This window comes from Capronia coronata (genome assembly GCF_000585585.1).
Source record: "Capronia coronata CBS 617.96 chromosome Unknown acBCG-supercont1.2, whole genome shotgun sequence".
Classification (NCBI taxonomy): Eukaryota; Fungi; Ascomycota; class Eurotiomycetes; order Chaetothyriales; family Herpotrichiellaceae; genus Capronia; species Capronia coronata.
The window spans coordinates 1,038,432-1,059,067 of record NW_006912894.1 but is presented as its reverse complement, the minus strand read 5'-3'; the positions used below and the strand labels follow the sequence as shown (position 1 = coordinate 1,059,067).

The 20,636-nt window shown below is 52.1% G+C and overlaps 7 protein-coding genes across 7 annotated transcripts; 3 read left to right on the top strand and 4 right to left on the bottom strand.

Annotated features, from left to right (window-relative positions):
• Positions 1 to 243: 243 nt before the first annotated feature.
• Positions 244 to 1,566, top strand: A1O1_02044 (mannosyltransferase; the record flags this gene model as incomplete). The annotated part of the gene is made up of 3 exons (XM_007722956.1): positions 244 to 409; positions 467 to 1,349; positions 1,410 to 1,566. The coding sequence occupies 3 exons, from the start codon at positions 244 to 246 to the stop codon at positions 1,564 to 1,566; spliced, it is 1,206 nt and encodes a 401-aa protein (XP_007721146.1).
• Positions 1,567 to 2,672: 1,106 nt separating this feature from the next.
• On the bottom strand, positions 2,673 to 4,439 carry A1O1_02043 (uncharacterized protein; the record flags this gene model as incomplete). Its single annotated transcript, XM_007722955.1, has 1 exon — positions 2,673 to 4,439. The coding sequence occupies one exon, from the start codon at positions 4,437 to 4,439 to the stop codon at positions 2,673 to 2,675; it is 1,767 nt and encodes a 588-aa protein (XP_007721145.1).
• Positions 4,440 to 5,646: 1,207 nt separating this feature from the next.
• A1O1_02042 (rab family, other) lies at positions 5,647 to 6,027 on the bottom strand (the record flags this gene model as incomplete). The annotated part of the gene is made up of 1 exon (XM_007722954.1): positions 5,647 to 6,027. One exon carries the CDS (start codon positions 6,025 to 6,027, stop codon positions 5,647 to 5,649), a length of 381 nt encoding a protein of 126 aa, XP_007721144.1.
• A 1,479-nt stretch (positions 6,028 to 7,506) lies between these two features.
• A1O1_02041 (glutamyl aminopeptidase) lies at positions 7,507 to 10,254 on the bottom strand (the record flags this gene model as incomplete). Its single annotated transcript, XM_007722953.1, has 3 exons — positions 7,507 to 9,030; positions 9,085 to 9,989; positions 10,050 to 10,254. 3 exons carry the CDS (start codon positions 10,252 to 10,254, stop codon positions 7,507 to 7,509), a joined length of 2,634 nt encoding a protein of 877 aa, XP_007721143.1.
• A 555-nt stretch (positions 10,255 to 10,809) lies between these two features.
• Positions 10,810 to 12,311, top strand: A1O1_02040 (transcription initiation factor TFIIH subunit 2; the record flags this gene model as incomplete). The annotated part of the gene is made up of 2 exons (XM_007722952.1): positions 10,810 to 11,018; positions 11,126 to 12,311. The coding sequence occupies 2 exons, from the start codon at positions 10,810 to 10,812 to the stop codon at positions 12,309 to 12,311; spliced, it is 1,395 nt and encodes a 464-aa protein (XP_007721142.1).
• Positions 12,312 to 14,373: 2,062 nt separating this feature from the next.
• On the top strand, positions 14,374 to 17,166 carry A1O1_02039 (uncharacterized protein; the record flags this gene model as incomplete). Its single annotated transcript, XM_007722951.1, has 1 exon — positions 14,374 to 17,166. One exon carries the CDS (start codon positions 14,374 to 14,376, stop codon positions 17,164 to 17,166), a length of 2,793 nt encoding a protein of 930 aa, XP_007721141.1.
• A 2,815-nt stretch (positions 17,167 to 19,981) lies between these two features.
• Positions 19,982 to 20,514, bottom strand: A1O1_02038 (uncharacterized protein; the record flags this gene model as incomplete). The annotated part of the gene is made up of 3 exons (XM_007722950.1): positions 19,982 to 20,169; positions 20,297 to 20,318; positions 20,377 to 20,514. 3 exons carry the CDS (start codon positions 20,512 to 20,514, stop codon positions 19,982 to 19,984), a joined length of 348 nt encoding a protein of 115 aa, XP_007721140.1.
• Positions 20,515 to 20,636: the final 122 nt, after the last annotated feature.

Here is a 20,636-nt window from a genome sequence, read left to right as displayed (position 1 = left end):
CGCCGATGCAACTGGCCGCGCAAGCAAGTTGCAAAGGACAAGCGAACACTGCGATTCAAAGATACGAACGAACATCAAGTTACACATTCTGGGTCACGTTTGACAACGCCCCCGCGCAATAGACTGACCACATTTTCTCTTCTTCTTCTTCCTCATCCTCTACACTCTTCTGCTCGTCTGATTCTCCTGCGCGGCTGAGCCATGTCCCTCTGCACGACGGATGGATGAGATCGCTGCGTCAACATGGCAGTCGCACGGCCCGTGAGGCTCTTGGGAGCGGTGTCCGTCGTCCTGGTCTTTTTCCTGATCTACCAGTATCTACGCCCCGTTCCGAGCATATCGCTGCCGGGCACCGTGGCCGGGAATGGCGACAAGATCGATAACATGGAGCGCGATCCGCTGTTAGACCGTATGCGAGTTTCATCTCAGACCAGGAAGAGCATGTCCAGCTAACTGTCACAAACAGCCGTGGGCGAACCTCCCGAGCCATTATGGCGACACACCGAACACGACTACTCCCCCGACAGCCCCAACTCGGCACGAATCAATGCCACGCTTCTCTCGCTCGTGCGTAACGAAGAACTCCACGAACTCCTCCCGACCATGAAACAACTGGAAGAAACATGGAACCACAAATACAACTATCCATGGACCTTCTTCAACGATGTCCCCTTCACCGACGAGTTCAAACGGGCCACGCAGGAAGCCACCAAGGCCAAATGCACGTACAACCTGATCCCCAAGGAACAGTGGGAGATGCCCTCGTGGGTCAGCAAGGAACTGTACGACGAATCGTCCAAGATTCTCAAGGAGAACAAAGTCCAGTATGCCGGCAAGGTGTCGTACCATCAGATGTGCCGGTGGAACAGTGGCATGTTCTACCGCCACGAGGCGCTCCAAGACATGCGATACTACTGGCGGGTAGAACCCAAGGTCAAGTTCTTCTGTGACGTCGACTATGATGTGTTTCGGTACATGCAGGATCACAACAAGACGTACGGCTTCAACATCAACCTCTTCGACTCCCCCGAGTCGATCCCGTCGTTGTGGCCGGAGACCATCAAGTTTTTGGCGTCGCATCCGGAGTACATCAACAAGAATAATGCCATGGCCTGGTTGACCGACAACCAGCGACGTCCTGACAACAACGTCAAGGCGCATGGCTACAGCACGTGTCATTTCTGGTCGAATTTCGAAATCGCCGATTTGTCGTTCTGGCGCAGTAAGGCGTACGAGGACTACTTTACCCATTTGGACCGATCAGGCGGCTTCTTTTATGAGCGATGGGGCGACGCTCCCGTCCACAGCATTGCGCTGGGCTTGTTTGAAGACGCGAGCAAGATCCACTGGTAGGCATTTAGTTTCCTGTTCCGATCGATCATTGAACGTATTGTACTGACTCGACGCAGGTTCAAAGACATCGGATACAACCACATCCCGTTCTACAATTGCCCCAACTCGCCCAAATGCCGTGGCTGTACCCCGGGGCAATTCTACGGAGGCGAGTCATGGCTGCAACGAGAAGATTGTCGGCCGCTGTGGTTCAAGTACGTGGGCACCGGCTGAGGAAGAGGCTGCTGCACTGGTGGCGGTGGTGGTGGTGGTGGTGGTGTTTGCGGCACATTGCTGGGAGGGTCTTCACGACTCTGTGTATCAAAAGACTTTCAGCGTACATGTTTGACACCGACGGCTGGACCTGACTTGCACAAAAGAATCATGACAAGATGAAATGTGTTTCTATTGTCGTCTCTTTCGTCCGGTTGTAGCTGTTTGCCATATGATCTGAGCAGCGGAATCCTGTCATGCGGGAGCTGGCTGCTCATGAACAGCTGCTGAACTGCTTCAGACTCGGAATTAGCTGACTGAACATGCTGGTAGAAACGTCATCCGGAAAATGTGAAGAAGTCGTGAAAGCCTCGTCGTTTTATGTGGCCGAGCAGGAAGACGAAAGAGACAGACCGTTAAACAAATAAATATATTCCAGACTTCATCATACTGTCCAACTTAAGTACTTGGCCACCAACACAGCTACTATTTGTACAGACACTCTTCTGCAAATGTGTCGGTCTACCTGTTCTTCCTCATTATACAGTATCAGGTACTGAGAGCAGAGTCAGGATTCATGCAGTTTCCATTTTGTGGTAGCTAAAGAGGAGGAGGAGAAAGCGAGAAGAGCTATCTCATCTCATCTCGTCGTCTCTCGTTGCAACTCAGCTCAGCCCGTAGAAGCCCATTCCAGCTACTAGCTAGTACTGTTGTCATTGAAGTCACTTTCTCCGTGGCTCTCTGCCTGCCATCTCATCTGCTTTTGCAGTGTGACTGTGACTAGCAGTGTGAGACTCATCCCTCATCTCTCATCCATGATCCGTGATCTCGATGCGGATACTAATGCTGATTCCGACGCCAATGCTCAATCGATGCCCACTGATCCAAGTGCAAGTGCAAGTTCGTGTCGTTTTGTTCGTTTCGTTCTCCGTGTTCGTGTTCGTGTCCATTTCCATCTTCCGTCCCATCTCAGTTTCGTCTCATTTCTGATCTCTGATCTCTGATCTCTGATATCTCATCCCGTGGTCAAGTGTTCTGGTGTCTGAATGGATACAGGCAATCCCAGAAGCAAAACCACCAGCAACAATGTCCGCCTTGAGGTCAAGTAAGTAAGTAAGGGGTGTGTCTCAGACCAATTTGCGCCATGATTGGCCTGGTCCGGTGAGTGGTCCTGCTCCGTCAGCTGCAGTTGCGATTGCGGTTGGAGTATTACCGGTGACGTTGGCAGTAGCTGTATCAGTAGCCGTGACAGGAGCCATAGCAGTAGAAGTAACAGTAGCAATAGCAGTAGCTGTATCAGTAGCAGGAGTCGTAGCAGTATCAGGAGCCGTAGCAGTGACCGGTTCGGTAGCAGTAGTACCATTGCTGTTGCTGTTGCTGGTGTCGCCATCTTTGCCGTTGTCATTGCTGTTGCCATTGTCATCGGTTGTACCACCGGCGCCAGAGCCATTCGCTTGCTGCTGGTCACGTTCTCTCTGAAGTCTCCATTCGCGTAGACGGTCTCGTTCGTATTCGCGTTGATTGCCGAATCTCGCTTCAAACTGAGCAATGAGGCCGAATGTAGGAGGAGATCCGGACGAAGAGCCCGAGGCGGTCGATGCACGAATATTCCGTCTCGAAGTTGACGCTGTTCCTGTATCATTCGAAGTCAAGTTCGCACTGTCGTTGCCATTGCCATCGGTATTTCCGTTGGTGTTGGTGTTCGCATTGTTATTTGCCGCCGCATGCTGTTCACTGCCCAGATTGAACCATGTCTCTTCCCAACTTTCCAGACTGGCGGTATCATCATCGTATCTCGTGCTGTACAGTCCCTGTACGCGACGCTGATTGGCAGCATTGTTTCCAGTTCCAGGACCACTTCCAGAAGGAGTATTGACACGTTTGCCACTGCTGAAATAAGTCATTCCCTCACGCGGTGTAGCTGTCCGGCGAGTGGGTGTTTTCGGATCATCTCCTCCTCCACTAAGTTTCTCTCTCAATTTCTTGCCCAGAGGAGTGGTAGGTGTCTTGGGCTTATACCATGGTCGCGGACTAGAATTTGCATTGCCGTTGCCGAGAGATCGGGTGGGAGTGGTCAGACTGTATTTGCGTCCATTGCTGTTTTTGTTCTTGTTTCGCTTTCCAGAAGCCGGTGTAGACGGCGGGGCGTCGAAGCTGTATTTCTCCCGAGCGCGCGCCGCTTCTTCCTGGTATTGTCGAAGATGGCGCTCGAACGTGTCCAGCTCGCCGGTGCCGTTGTAGGCGTCCATGAATGGATCTGCGAAGGGATCGGTGACCGAGGTCGACGTCTTCTTGCTGTCTTTGTCTCGGTCGGTTCGGAAACTGCGCACGCTTCGTAGCATCACCAGGTCGTCGTTGCTGGTGGGTTTCTTGCGGTTTGCACCTCGAAGGCGCAGGCCGGGGAGAGAACAGCAGGAGAAGAAACGGGAGACGCGGTCGAGGAAGTTGTAGAATGATGCCGCATGAACGCGGCGCCAGAGCAGGACAAAGACCACGACAAGGACCGTCGATCCGGCCACGATTGGCGCTGCGATCAGGACTGCTTGGTGACTTTGGCCGTGGCCATGTCGCGCAGCAGAGGAGGAGGATGGGGTAGGGGGAGGAGGCGGCGTGGTGGGAGATGGGAGGGTGGAAGAAGAGGAGGAAGACGGCACCAACGTCGAAAATGGAGTAAAGGAGGTCGAAAACGTTTGCGACACTGTCGCGGCAGAGGAGGAGGCGGCGGCGGTTGTAGTAGCAGAGCTACTCTCCGTCCACGACGGATCACCTTGAAAGGTGAAACTCTCGCTCATCTCTGGCCCGCCCTGCGTGATTGTCCCGATGATCGGGATTGGGGGGAGCGTCGTCCCCCAAGAGTCAAACGACGACGACGACGACGACGACGGCGCCGCCATTGTGCTCTTGGAGAGCGCTTGCTGGAGGATGAGGAGGAGGAGGACGAAGACGAGAGGAGGAAGAGGAGGAGGTTGTGCGCGAAAAAAAAGCAAGAAGAAAGGGAAGACAAGGCGCTGCGACAACAGTCAAGTGAGAATGAGAACGCAGTCAGGATAGATCGAGAAGAGAAGTCCCGTGATTCAAGCCCTGGAAGCATACACACTGCGCAAACAGAAGAGGTCGTCTTGATCAATGCGATAGTGCTGGTTGTCTGTCACTTGGGAGGCCGCTGTTTGTTCAAGACCACCACTGTGAATATGTCAGCACAGAGACCTTGTCTGTCAGGCACACCTCCTCCTTCAAGTTGTCCATGGCGACGCTGACCTCTGTCTTCAGAGCAGAAAATGACAATGCCAGACTGGTCCAGGTTATTGATATGGCGGGAGCTCACACAACAAGCTGTATAGGGAATCTTGTGTCTGGGAAGGGTTTCGGGAGCAATATGAAGGTAGAAGATGATGCCTTGATATCACTCCATGCACCGATAGTTAGTCTGATCCCGGTAATGGCAGTGGCGCTCTTCCATTGTCCAATGTAGATCCCTATTGTTGAGGTCCAGGTGGATGTCATTATCAAGTCCTGATCAGCCATGGTAGCCCTTCTCTGAGCACCATGTAAATGCTGCTTGCTCAATGCTCGTCTCCCAAAAAGCATGAAGAACTTGCATGAATGGGTTCAAGAAGACAGAAAGATGGCCAGAATAGAAATCAGAATAAAACCAGAAGACAAGATCAACAAGCAATATGTAGTTGAACCGAGCATGGATTCGAGATAGCACAGACTAACCGTGGACGGCCATATCAGATTCGTCCCAATTGATATGGAAGCTATCGTTCCCCGTATCAGGCCATCTCTGTCCACAAGAAGATCGCAACGTTCCATCATTACCCTGCCAAAGCAGTCAACCCCAAGATGCCAACAAGAAATAAGACTCTCACCCTGGGAAGTGGATGGCCATTGGAGCAACAGTCTAGCTGAGTCTGAATTTCACTTCACCCATGCGCCCCCAACGCCTTCCAACTCGGAGGAGATGACGGCGTACCATGACCAGGCGATCCTCGTATGATGCCTTTGTCATTGACAGCCAACCCTTCCCAGCCTCACCGCTAAAGGGACTCTGTCATGCTTGCTGTGTACACGCGGTGCGAGACGTTGCAGGTCACTGATTTAACAGCAGCCACCGGCGGATCCCGATTGAACACCTTGACCTTGACCAACTTGCACAGTGGGTTTGTTGTTGACCGTAGTTGTGCCCATGCGTTCCTTGATTTGGCGAGCCATGGTCAGGAAAGCCTGTTCGACATTTGACGCGTTCTTGGCCGAAGTCTCCAAGAAAGGGATTCCGAGGCTGTCGGCGAACTCCTGTTGTCTGGTGAGAAATGGCATTGTGCTTGCAATGGAAAGGAAACCAACCTTTGCCATGGTGTACTCGACCACCTTCTTGTCCGACATATCACTCTTGTTGCCCACCAGCAATTTGTTGACGCCCTCGGTAGCATAGCGATCAATCTCTTGCAGCCATTGCTTGACGTTGTTGAATGAGTCCATATCCGTCACATCGTAGACCACGCAAATACCATGTGCGCCGCGGTAATAGGAGGACGTGATGGTTCGGAAGCGTTCCTGACCGGCAGTATCCCACTAAATTGTGGTTAGAGGTCACGGCTCAACAGTAATCAGGACTACACGCACGATTTGCAGCTTGACCGTCTTGCCATCGAGTTCAATTGTTCGGATTTTCTAGACCGGTATTAGCCAACTCGTGAATCGCCGGACACAGCCTGGCTGGCGATAGACGTACGAAATCGACGCCGATCGTGGAGATGTAGGACTCGGTGTATGTGTCGTCGGCGAATCGCAACAGGAGACATGATTTACCAACACCAGAGTCACCGATAAGCAGAAGCTTGAAGAGGTAATCGTATCTGATGCGGGTGGTTAGTTTCCGCGTCGAGGACCTTGCTGCAGCGCAGTGGGATGAAGCGGCACGTTCGAGATGAAGGGACTCTGTTGGCGGTTAGCAAGACACATTCGTCGCCGACGGACTATTGTCCGGCGATGGGTTGAGGTTGTGATGACTTACTACTCGGGATTCATGGTGGCGGATGGAAGGAGACGTCAGAGATGGAGTGAGACGAGGACAAAGGGAGCACTCGTAGTAGGTTCGCTTGGATTGAAACGGTCGGGCGCTGAAGGAACCCGAAAGACGGATGCTGAAGCGAGGGAGGAGTGAAGGAAGTTGAAGCGAGTATGTTGATAGATACTCTTGAGAAGGAGACTTTGGGGTTGTTACAGGATCCGGGTGGAATTGAGACGTTGGAACGAACAAGGATGAATGATTGATCAATAAATGATGGGGGGTGTTTAGGAGGCTAGAGAGGCTAATAAGGAGTAAAGAGGCTCCTGTGTAGTAGGTGTACTGCCAGTAGTACTGCAGGCTGCTAGGAGACGAGGAGACGGGGAGGCGGGTTGGGTTGTGACTTGTCTGCCCGGGGGAGGGAACCCACGAGACTCGCAGACTCTGCAGGCACCTAGCTAGGTACCTAAGGTACCTCTATTATTCAGGCTGCACCTGTCATGGCTGGTCACGTGCCGCCTCCCAGCCATCACCTGCGGTGATGCGTCCTCCACTGGCAACGACATGTACTTACTACGTGCTCTGTAGGTACCTGGTGACTCTATCTTTAATCTCTGATCTTCTTACCATTACTACCTAGGTACTTACCACATCTACTTGTCTCTTAATGGCGGCAGCCTACAACAAGGTACAATACAAGGTCCAATAGACCGACTGCGGTGGAAAGGATATCCTGAGTGCCTGCTGGTTGTGGAAACTGCCATGAGGCCTTTTGATCGTTTGCCCTTCGGTCATGCTCCCTTCGGTGTGACGGCATCAAGCATACTTCAGGCTTCACCTCCATCGCCCCGGGCCTCGAGTCATCTGATCAGACAACATCTATCATCCATGCAATGTCATTTTCTATCCGTTCAGATATCACCTGACAGCAATGGTGGCCCTTATACCTCTCAAAGATACTTGTGAGCCTTCAACCATTCCAACAGTTGGGCTTCATCACGTTGCTTGTAGTTGGCATTGCTCGTGATGGTGTCCGACACAATCACCAAGCTCCGGCTGAACGCTGCCGTGTTCTTGTCCTTGAAGAAGTCGACGATTTCATCTCGGATCGCTGCATCAGAATACTTCGCCAAACCCACCCTGATCCACCGCTCAATCACGACATTCGTCGCTCCCAGTATCTTTTCGATCCTCTGCCAGTTCTTCTTGGTGAATTCCCATGCTACTTTTCGAGTTTCATTGTTGCCTGCGACCGCCGCGATTCCCCCGTGAGCATCTTGAGGAGGCACCTCTTCTGACATGACGAACTCAAGCAAATCCCACGCATGATCTGGGCTTTTCGATCGACCTAACGCTTGTAGGCAGATCTCTTTGCCATCCACCGATGTTGTCTTTCTGAACTCGGCCTTGATGGTATCGTATTCGTCTTGGCCACCGTTGGCAACGGCCATATTGAAGATGACGCCTCGAAGATTCTGGTGAATCGCCTTTTCGTCACCAGCCTTCCAGGCCGCAAACTTCTTCTTGCCTTCCGAAATGATCCCTTGGTGCCCGGCTCCGGCGGCGTAAGCAAGGAGAAGCTTGCGTAACTGACCAGTTAGCCATTCTTCGTCCTTTGGAAACTCCCAACCGATAGCTTCGGCCGCGGGAGAAAACAACTCGAGAGAAAACTTCTTGAGCCCGGCCGAAATCTCTTTGTTGTCTGCAAAGACCGCCCGAACCTTGGACAGACAGGTTGCGATCTGCGACCAGACCAAGTAATCGTCTTCGTTCTTGAAGCCCTCCAACAAGGACAGAAGGGCAGCAGTGGTCCCATTGCCTGAAATGGCCAGCGCTGTTGCGTCGCCCATCAAGCCGATCTTGTCTTCGATGGACAGACGATCGGGAGCTTTCCCAAGCTTCAACAACCGCTGGGGTGGGTAATTTGTTCGGTAGAAGCCGCTCTGGTCGGCGTTGATCTTGTAGAAATCGTCGTCCACATTCCGGACAGTATCTTCCTTCGCCGTCAATGCACTGTGGACAACTTTCGCCGGCGTGCCAGTCTTCAGCCCCACGGGAATCCACCAGGTAGTCTCATCTTCCTGCGGTTTCACATCGCCCGTTGTCAAGAACCTGGATTGGCGGAGAGAGATCTGTCCTGGTTCCTCAGCAACCGCGACGACGGGGAATCCGATCTTTCGAATCCAGGGATCCATGAAGGTCTGAACGTCCTGGTCGGAAGCTGCGCTGAGTGCCGCCCAGAGATCATTTGTTCGTGCATTCCCGTAAGCATGAAGCTTGAGGTAGTCTCCAACCCCCTTCAAGAACACCTCCTGACCTAGGTGATTGCTCAGCATCCGGATGATGGAGCTTCCTTTGAGGTAGGAAATATGGTCAAATATTTGGTCGACTTCCAAAGCGTTGCGAACAGGGACTTCGATCGGATGCGAGGCGCGTAGGGAATCGAGTTCGAGAGCTGGTTGGACAGCTTCAGCCTGATTTCATGTCAACAGAGATCGCGACAAAGTACCTTTCGACATTCTACGCACCACAAACTGGCTCCACACCTTCCACTCCGGGTGCAGATAATCGACAGCCAGCCAGCCAACCCAGGTCGCGAAGCCTTCGTTAAGCCAGAGCTCATTCCACCAATCCATCGTGACGAGGTTGCCGAACCATTGATGGGCCAATTCGTGAGCAACCACATATGCTACCCGGTTTTTGAAGCGAGCATCGGATTTCTCTTCGTCGAAAAGGACAGCAGTTGTTCGATAAGTCACCAGGCCCCAGTTCTCCATGGCACCCATCGCAAATTCGTGTACCGCAAGCAGGTCAGATTTCGGAAGAGGGTATTCGATTCCGAAGATGTCGGAGAAGTAGTCAATGGTCTTGTGGGCATGTTCCAGCGCAAATCGGCCCTGTTCCTTCAGCCCCCGGGTAGTATATACCCGAACAGGCAGGTTTTTGCCGTTATACTTGCGTTCTGTGAACCCTTCGACGTACTCAAAATCACCAATGGCCCAGGCAGCCAGATAAGTGCTCATCGCGGGCGTCTTCTCGAAGGCAACCTTCTTCAGGCCATCTTTGCTGCCTTTCGTCACACTCTTCTCTGGCATGTTGCTCAGCGCCACCAGGTCTTCTGGGATCTCAACCTCGAACTCGAACGATGCTTTCAAGTTTGGTTCGTCGAAACAGGGGAATGCTCTTCGTGCTTCACATGCTTCAAATTGAGTGCTCAGCATGTAGTGATACTCGCCATCCGTGGGAGTAGTTGACGCTGGTGTTACGGTTGGCTTGTACTTGGAACGATAGAACCCTGCCATAGCATTGTTGATGGTGCCCTTGTACTTGATGGCGATCACGGCGTCACCCGAAGGAATGTTCGCGGAGAACTTGATTGTCGCTCGCTCATCGCTCTTATCATAGGAGACATCGGTCATCGATGTGATCGTGGCTGCACATAGTATCTTAGCACCTGTTTAGCAAACATGGGCAACCAACATACATCCATCACTTTTACTGAGGACCTGCGCATCTTTAATTTCGAGCTCCTTGGTATTGATCACCAGTTCCTGCGTGTCACTCTTGACCTTGGACTCGATCTTGACCAGGCCATCGTAAGACCAATTCCCGCCGAGTTCGAGGTTGAACAGGGATAAGTCGTAGTTCAGAGGCTTGATCGTGTCGGGAAGGATGTCTCTGTCCGTGGGAGGTGCCATTGTGCTACGAGCTTCTGCCGAACAGAATCGGACTTGAGAAAGCCTCGGGGCAAAGCTTCTAGAGGTTCGACTCGTGGTGCGGGTAGACAGAGAAACAGTGCAGAGGGTTCGTCTCGTGCAAAAGGGACGAGGGCCAGCCTTCAGAGCAGAAGTCAAAGTGAACACTGCAGCAGAGAATCTCAGCTCCAGCATTCAAATTGTCTGCCTGTATATGGCTGGAGTCAAGATGGGAATATGCTCTAACGAAGCACACGACAATCTGGCTAATAGCAGGCAATCTACAATCAACAAGAATGAGTGGTATCTACTATGCATTCTCATGGTATTCCTACTGCGGAGGCCGACCGTTCTGCCCCGCTGCTATAGAGCCAGTGATTCACGGTCACATATTGGAGTGTGAGGAGCCCGTCGAGCCGTCATCGCCGCCGCCTTCTCCAACTGAGCTGCGCTTAAACATTGGCCGGCGTCCTAGGATTTCTAGCCTCTGGCTTGCATGCGACGCGAACTCCACGTCCTTCCCCTTGTCTTCCCATCGTGACCGCTTCCTCCCAGGTGATGCCGGCAGCAGGGGACGAGTATGTGGCGGACGGTTCTGACGATGACATCCCTAGAGCGCCTGGCCGCTCGCAGGCTCGAAGAGCAGCGGCTCGCGAGTCTGCTCAAAACTTTGAGGTGACACGGACATGGGACTTGTTGACAGAAAGTGCCGACGGAACCATCACAGGTGCAGTTGAAGGCTTATTAGAGGCTGGGAAGAGAAAGAGGTATGTGAGAACTCGACAATATGCCTACATCTGCCTCTGGAAAGACAGACCTGGCAAGCCACGCACTGGATCAAGAAGACCGGATTTTGACCAAGCCGTCTTTGCAGACTTTTGAAAGATACAACTCCACTTCAGCGCGGCATCATACGGCATCTGGTTTTGATCTTGGACATGTCCTTGTCCATGACCGAGAAAGACCTTCGACCGACCCGCTACCTCCTCACCCTCATGTACACCGAGTCCTTCATCCGAGAGTTCTTCGAGCAGAACCCTATATCACAACTAGGCATCGTTGGAATGAGAGATGGAATTGCTGTCCGAGTGAGCGATATGTCTGGCAACCCGAACGCCCACATTGCAGCCATCCAAAAAATCCGAAAAGAGGAACCGAAAGGACAACCGTCTCTTGAGAACGCCCTCGAGATGGCCAGAGCAGCCTTATTCCACGCCCCAAGCCACGGTACACGGGAGGTTCTGCTGGTGTTTGGTGCACTACACACGTCCGACCCTGGGGACATTCACCGTACAATTGAGAACCTAGTGGCCGATAAAATCCGAGCCACGGTAATCGGGCTGGCCGCGCAGGTCGCCGTCTGCGCCGAGCTGGTCTCCAAGACGAACGAGGGCGACTTGTCAAACTATGGCGTCGTGCTCCACGAGCAACACTATCGAGAATTGTACATGGCGGTGACTACGCCTCCGGTGACGAACGAGTCGACCAAGTCGGCAAGTTCTTTGCTGATGATGGGGTTTCCGTCACGGACAGTGGAAGACCACCCGTCTCTTTGCGCCTGCCATACCAATCCATCTCGCGATGGCTATCTTTGCTCACGGTGCAGCACGAAAGTGTGTAGCCTACCGAGCGAGTGCCCTGTATGTGGACTGACGCTCATCCTGTCGACACATCTTGCCCGAAGTTATCACCATTTATTCCCTCTGGTTAACTGGCTTGAAGTGCCATGGTCCCAAGCATATCGCAGCAAGGCTTGTTTTGCCTGTCTGAAGCCCTTTGCTGTGGTACCTCCTCGGGAACAGTGGGAGACTTCCAAGTCCACGTCCACGACGAGCAGCAGGTACGAATGCCCGGTATGTCACCACCATTTTTGCATTGACTGTGACCTCTTTGCACATGAGGTGGTGCATAACTGCCCTGGATGTCAGAGCATGCCAATGCGGACAAGCCTGATGGGCGAAACTGAGACCCCGGCTGAAGTTGACCGCAATGGCAAGATGGCAGTGTCGTCAAATGGAGGACCAGCTGAAAACGGAGACGCGATGAAAGTGGACGGCTGAGCCACTAGGCCTTAACCTCGATAAATGTATGTATGTGTATCACGAGAAACGATTGACATGAAATGGCATAAAAAGCATGAAGACACTTTTAGCTGTGTTCAATGATGGCAGGTCGCAGGATTCTAAAGCGTGCCCCCGAGGGAGGGTCGTGGTCGACTATTTTGCCCGGTAAAAGACCCTGTTCCAGGGCTTTGCATATATTCAAGATCTCGGCTTCAGGTGCCTGGATTCTACCCTGTCCTTTGCTTAACCAACCTCGATGAGCAACGTGAGATATAGGCCTCCTCTATCTTGTGCGAGAAGGAAGACAGGCCCCTTGACGAGTGCGACCTCAACTCTGTTCAAACTCGAGAGTTCCCCAAGCCCGCTACCCAAAAATCACAGAGCCAGAAATATAGCTTGCTCTTCAAACTCATCCCGAGATGTCCATGGGAGCCCTCCCATGGAAAACATCCGTCGATGGCCTCCTTCCGCTCATGGCCAGGCCACGCCTTTTTGATGGAGATTTTGCCATTTGCTGCCATTTCCACTCTTTCTGGCCAGGGAGCTCTTCCGGCAGTTTCAGGTATGACGGATGCTAACCTCTGTACTGAGGGACTTCTTACCTACGTGAAAATCACACCCTTCCCATAATACATCAGCAGCAGCAGTTAAAAAGCTGTATGTCGTCAATCAAAGGATGGAAAGATCTCCCAGAATTGTCTTGCCAGGATTTTCGTCACTATACGGGAACAACGAGGCTTACCTCGACTACAGAAGCATGCTGCAACGATAGCGTCAGCAAGAGGAGAGAAAACTCAGACAATCGCACGATGACACGTCCTCCACAAGGCAAATAGAGGAATCGACACTGTGCCAACCCTCCACGCTCCTTTGTCGGCACTCCTAAGGTGTTGTGGTCTAATACCGGTGGACGAAAACCACTGGATATGGCTGGATCCAATATGATGCTTGGTTCGGAAGCTGTTTCGGAAGTCATCCGTATATAAGGTCTATAAGATCTATAAAGCCTTACAATTTTCAAAGTCGCAGGAGAGCGTCTACCCCCCTGGCTTTGCTTCTTAGAGAGGCAGGACTGTACTCAGACTGAGTCTTTCCGCAGTGTCTCTTTGGCATACTGTTGTCTCTGGCATTGTTTGCTGCAGGAGCAAACAATATTGCAAGCACATCGGCGTCTAGATGCGTGTATTCAGCCACAGGTTGATGATTGTTCTCCCGCGGCCTTGTTCTGCCAGCTGCTCTCGGCTCCCTAGTATCATAGCAATGAATTGTTGACAATCTCGCCGGCCCTGGACATTGAGACAAAGACCGAACAACAGCGAACGCAGCGCCGGTGGACTCACTGCTACTACTAGTAGGCAAGACTAACAAGTAGCAGCCAGTCAGATACAGCAGATTGAATGTTGTTTAATGCACGCGCCGGCGGAGACTGTTTGGAGACTGATTTCCGGTTGGTCCAAGCATTGAATTTGCCGTCAGACTGTCATATAAACCATCTTCCACCCCTCTGAAGGCGGTGTGGAACCACCCGGAGATGCTGTCAGACAAAAAACAATTCTCCCACGCCGGCCGCTGAGATACCAACATTGAACCCCCTGCTTGTGCTTGTGCTGCTGCTACAACTCGCTGTCAACTGTGACAGGCCTCTGCACCAGGTGAACTGGAATGAACCAACTATCCTTCCGCCGCCTCCACCCTCCACCCTCCTTCTCGACCAATCCTTTTGAATTCATTCCAGAGCGCCTCTCCCGAACGTTCAGCACTTACCCAGTCAGTAGTCATCACTTCCGTGTGTACAACCTCGCCAAACCACGTCGCTAGTGCCAACACATTGGACGCGTAGCCAGCAGTATACTGAGACAAACCAGCTCACCAACTACAGTAATCGAGCTCCTTCTCGCAGCGGGAGGCCATCGTGGTCAACTGAGAGTCGTGGAATGGCAGGGGTGGTTTGCTGAAGCAAAGTCACCTCTCACTTCAGCCTCACCTGGCGGGGACATTGGCCGCGGACGATGGGTCTTGCGCCTCGAGCCAAGAAGCGCGTCTGGTTCAGCCGCCCAATATGCTGAATTTCGGCTACAACTTGAACACTTCGCGTTCGGAAAGGAGATTTGTCAGGCATTTTGTGGGAGACGTCACTTTTGCCCGCGAGCAGGTTAGAACTCGTCAGAAGTTGTTTTTGCAGAGGAATTTGGAGCAGGTCTTGAATTACCATCAAAACCGCCGTGAGGCGAGGAAGGGCTCGACATCAGTGTTGCGCGATTTTGACGGAGCTGTTAGAGGGGCGGCGGCGAGCGCGGCTGGGGCCGTTGCGGCGGGACTTTCTTCGGCGGACGGCTCTGCAACTTCAGGAGTTCCTTTTGCATCTTGGCCCGTCCCTCGCTCAACACGGCCAGATATGGAGTCTAATCCGCGATCTTCCATGTCGCGTCCGGAGAAGAGTGAGAGGAGCACGCGCCGAAGCATACGGGGACTTCTCGAAAAAGTCTACGAACGCCCCGAGGCCGAACTGGTCTTGGACCTTGACAGTATAAGAAAAAAACTTAACTTCAAGACCAACTATCCGGACGACAATGAAAGACCGGCAAAACGCCAGAAACGAGATACCGTCAAATGTCAATGTCATCTTACCATTTGGGACAACCGTGGCGGCCATGAGGCCGTGTTGATCACCAAGTCAACCTACTGTCGCGTAACCGCGACGGAGACCGAGTCGAGGGGATATTTCGTCGACACAGAGTTGGACAAGCCCTTTGTCATCAAGGCGGACGACCTCAAAGTGTCGGTTCCCACCAAAGATGGATCAATTCTGGGTTTCACCGACAAGTATTTTCTGGAAATCAAAATCATTCCTTGTAGGAATGGAAGCCGGTGGCCACCCATTCCGCTGCTGGGCAAAAGTGATGGGGATCACTTTGCCCGCGACGCCCGCAAAACAGGAATCGAGGACTTGCAAGGCGCAGTGGTGGCGAGATACACGCATCTGCCCCAGGCTCCTGACCCCGACGTTCCCCTGAGTGTGTTTTTTCTGCACGAAGGAAGGACGTATAGAACAAAATATGGGTTGCAAGTGTTGTCTGCCTGGCAAAAGTCAACCTCGCCCGTCAAATCCATGAAAGCCAGGAGTACCGGCCTTGATATCGACTCGTTTCGACCGCCCAAACCAAGCGTTGCCGAGCTGCCACCGTCGACAAAGAAAGACCCAGTAGCGACGGCTGTGGTTGAGACAGCCCAACAGCCGGAAGTATGCTACAACTTTTCTCCCGCTCTCTCGACTCAAATGGCCCAAGACTTTCGAATTGCAACTGTCAAGGGCTATCGCTGTCCTCTATGCACGATATGGAAGACATCCAAGCTACAAAATCTACAGTTTCATTTGTCGACCATGCATTCCAAATACCATTTCTCGGTGCAAAAGCCACGAAGAGACCCAACGACCAACGATTTGACTCATATTCAAGTCAGAGTCGACCTAGCCACGACCATCAAGAAGCAGGAAGAAGACACCAAAGCTTTTGAATGGCAGGTGCCGGACAACCCCTTCGACCTGACGGCTTACGTGGAAGGAGACCACAGCTGGGTAGGCGAGGAGACCTACAAAAAGAGTTCGCTGGCCGAACCTCCCGGCCCTGTGTCTGCTAGCATCAAAAAACCCACTTCGGGATCCCTCCCAGCGGAGGCTGTACCCGACTTCCGGCAGCCACAGCGCAAGAAGTATCGGGCAATCAGGCTGGAGTCCAAATATGAAGTGGAGGAGCCAGTCTACACGTCCGTCAGCCATCGGCCGGTGTCTCCGAGCGAAGAACCGCGCAGCGAGACCGACGACGAAATCGACAATGACTGGCAGATCGAACTACACATGGAGCGACTGGACTTGGCCGCCAAACGCGAGGGCTGGAGTGATTATGAATGCGAACTTCGCAAACGATGGGATACGCATCGCATGGAAGAACATCTGGAACATCCGCAGTATCTGTCCAACAGTCTGATCCGGTTTGTGCGCAAACATCGCAACTGGCTGAAAAGCGCGGATGACGACCTGCTCATGGTGTTTTTCGAGTTTTTAGAGAGTCTCAAGGACCGAGGCGTCGTCGACGACAACAATGTCTCGGATGTGAACGAGCTGATCTTTCAAGATGAGGATGTGTCAGAAGACACTCCGACGACGAAGCCGAAGCCGAAGCCGTCGACTCTGAAAACCAGCCCTTCAGGGACCGAAGCATTTTCGATGACGACCCGAGGACGCCATCGTCGTGAAACAGATCCACAGACTTCGAGGAACTTGAACTCAACAATCCCACTTGAACCCTCCTCTCTACACGATGGCATTGGCACGCCTACCTCTACTCCGAAGGAGACAAAGCAGACACAGACACAGACACAGACCCAAACCCCAGCTACCAAACACACAGGCTTTAACTGCGGCCACTGCGCAAAACCGATCAACCGCGTGATGCACAATGCCATCCTGTGTGCCGACCCGGCATGTGAGACCCCCAGAGTCATGTATCATCGAAGATGCGCCCGGCTGCAGCTCGGCTACGATGCCTCCCGCACCCACACACTGGAGCAGACGACGAAAGACAAGGTGCTTGTCCCTTCGGCTGCCAATGCAAATACTGCCAAACCCGGCGGCCGCACGAGCATCGGTACCACCACTGCCAACGGCGCAGGCAAGCAGAAGAACCACCTCGATCTTCCAGTCATAAACTGGAGCTGTCCAACCTGTGTGCAGAGGCAGAAGGCTAAAGCCAAGGTCCCTCCTGCTCTCATCTCAACCGTGACTCCGACACTCACGACAATCATACCTACGAACGTGAAGACGCCCAGCGGTCTCAGGACTTTTACCACATGAAATGAGATTCAAGCTTTCGGCTGGAATGGAGACAAACTGGCTGGATAGGTGACATTCTACAGAGGAAGGAGACTAGGATCCTGCCCGATGAACTAGAGTCTAGGTGCCTGACTCCTGGTTCCTGAATTGCTAGAGAAGAGGCCACTTATCACTTATCAATCCTGTTTTCTCTTCCGATCTGTCTTTCTTTGGGGGCTCAATCAAGCTTCTCTTGACCTGAGGGTCGCATGATTTCGAAATTCCATGAGAGATTCAAGTTCAGTCTGTACCCTACCTTGTACAATAGAGTGTACCACGGTACTGCTGAATATTATTCAATAGCTCAGTTTCCTTCTCCTTCTCTCTTTTCCTCTCTAAAAAGTAAACCCAGCCCTTCCAGTATCCTGCTATCCGTTATTCTCCCCCGTTTTCTATACTACCGGACATTTTGAGTCCTCATTCCTCGCCAATACCGACAAGACCCCTTAGGACTTGGATTGCCAAATAAGCCTGTTCACAACACCCTTTTTTAGTTCCATCCTTTCTTTTCTTTTCTTTTTTTCTCTTCCACGGTATCAGTTTCTTGATTTCTATCGTTTTCCTTCTTACCTAACTCTGATATGGGCTTCAGGCTTCGGGAATCGGAAGCGACACGCTGAGCACGTCCCTGTCCGCCTCGCAAGGCCTTTGGGGTCTAGTCTCGTGTTGCAGTATGGTATGAGTCTTGAGATACCTCCGTCGGTTACAGAAACGAAGCGATGAGGAAATGAGACGGCGAAGAGGTGGGCGGCACCCTAACATGGATGGTGTGTATCATACATACTTACTATGGTCTGTCTCTATTTATTGCGTACTAGTATATCACCTGATATGCAGACAGACAGACAGGCCACTGAAGGTTCATGATCTTATGAGAAAGATATATATGAGAGTCAGAGAGACAAATACATCTGGATTTGGAACATGTTGGAAGTATAGCACGTACGTACTTGGAATCAAGGTGCCTGCTCACCTAGATACCTAGATAGATCATAGGTCAGTATGTGATCTCGGAGTCTCTACTAGACTTATTACTGATAGTCCAGACCTCAAGGAAGGACGATGTACCCACCTACCTGTACCTTGACAAGGTCCCATGCTTGCGTACCACGCATCGGTTGGGTAGACACAGCATGGATGGCTGTTGGACTCGTGTCTTCCCCTTCTCCTTCCAGCCAGCCAGGGGGGAACTGCTGACTGCTGAGATGTAATCTACTTTCTGCTGCACACACACACACACACACACAGAAAGAGAGAGTAGGATACCGAACAGAGCCGAATCAGCCAATCAGATGTATAGACAGTACCACTCACTCCAAGGGAGTCGGGACCAAGGGTGAGGTATATAGTACCCTACCTATGGTCGAATTTAGATAGAGCCGTTGACACCAACAAACAAGCGTGATGAGAGAAGATCGTCTCTGTCTCTTTCGATCCTCTGCGAAACTGAAGGCGGCCGCCTTTTCCATCTTTCAAGTCTTGCGTAAGGTAGGTTATGATTCGATCTCCATGCTTACCTGTTCCCCATGGAAGAAAGTACTCCCCCACGCAGCAGCAGGTGGCTTTGGACAGCTATTCACTGCAGCTTGACAACTCCATTCAACTTCCCCCCACGAGGCAGGTCCAAGGGGAGGAAGGCTTCGTCCTTGTTTTTCATCTTGGTGTGGTCTCCTGCTGATCTCGCTATCCAGGTGTCACAGCAGTTATAACAAAGCCAGAGAAAAGAAAGGACATCTCCGGAACGTGAAACCCATGCACTCTCAGCTCGCGGAGGGAGATACGCGACAGGCTCTTTGGGGGCCAGGAAAAAGTCGCAGGAACCGCGCATGAGGTGTGAAAGCACAGGCGGAGGGAGATGCTCAATAGTACCAAATAAAGCAGAAATATATTTCATGCCTCAGTACAAACGCCACAGTCCATCTTAGGTACTCACCGGTACGGGCGAGCAGCCTTATAGCCACCGTAGTATTAGTAGGGGCTGTGCAAGCCTTCGAAGCTTCACTTTCGTTGCATGTGGCGTCAAATGCATTGCCGCATGAGTATGACTGTATGAGCAGTAACGGCGATGGAGACATTGAAGATATTTCAGCAGGGGTGCGGTTTATCGAGTCTGAGCTTGTAGCGCAGCTGGACCAGACAGAAACCGGTCGTGGGATTCTTGTACGCTGATCCTGGCTCCGCAGCATCTTTTGCCTCTTCTTCCACCCATTGCATGACTTGTAAGCTTGTGCACCGCGCGGAACGGAAGGACAACGAGTTCTGCGAGGTTCTGCAGGACTGAGGTGAGTATCGAGAGGAGGAGAAGCACAAGCTCAGCAGCAGTGGAACATATTGAGGAAGACTGGTGGATTCGGGAATGGGAGCAATTTTGATTTTTCCGCAGCTGCTCTGCAATTCAACTCTTGCGGTTCGGTTGAGCGGCCGCTGTAACATTGCCTTGAGCAGGACTACCGGTGTCTGATATCAACTATCATGCTTTTCTTCAAGGATGGTCCACGTCCACGGTGATGATCCGATGTTATTTCGCCTGTAACGCGAGACCCGAGGTGGCTACGACCTTTGCATTCCCTCTGCAAAAGACGCTTGCGGAGACTGATCCTGGCTTAGTTTCGGTGGATATGATGCAGAGTAATGTGGGTTGTGGTGCCTCTGTGGCAGTTGTCTCCCTCCGACCGTATCGCCGTTCTGCGAACTTTGTATCCAGACTCGAAATGCAAGTGAACGAGTTGAATGGGACCACTCCCAATCCTGACGCCGCCTTTTGTGAAGCCGTCCAAAGCCATGAAACGTTGGTATCTCAACCCTTCATCTCTTCATCGTCATCTTCCGCCTCGAAATCGTCGTCGTCGTCATCTTCATCATCGTCCAATTCGTCGCCTGCATCCTTTGACTTTTGCTCGGCTTCCGCCCAGTCGATCTGCTTGCGACGAGTGCGGCCCTGGACGATGTTGCTCAGATCGATCTCTTCCATATCTTCATCTTCTTCTGTTCCCAAGTTAGAAAGCTAACACTTTGAAAGGCCGAATGGATGTGATGTTATAAGACGGCGCGATAATTGGGAGAAGGTGGCGGTGTATAAAAGTATGGTGTGACTGGGTAGAAAAGAATGTACCTTCTGCTTCAACTTCGGGTTGCTGTCACGGCCAAATATCAGTTTCGATACAAAAACGCGCGGTCGCAGTCCTATCAAACCTCTTCAGCCGCGCTCTCTTCCTCAGAGTCGTCTTCCTCTTCCAGCACGTCCGGTTGCTCGACGGCCTTGCCTTTACCCTTGCCCTTGTCGGTCACTTCATTTGTGCCTTCAGGCACTGTCTGGCCGTTTGCCGCCATTGTTGGACTGGAGGTATGTTTGGCTATGAGGTGTTCTAGTCGTCTGAGAGGATGAGGTCGGGGGTACACAAGTAGTAGGGCAACAGAATGGGGGTCGAGAGCGAGAGCGGGCCAAATTTACA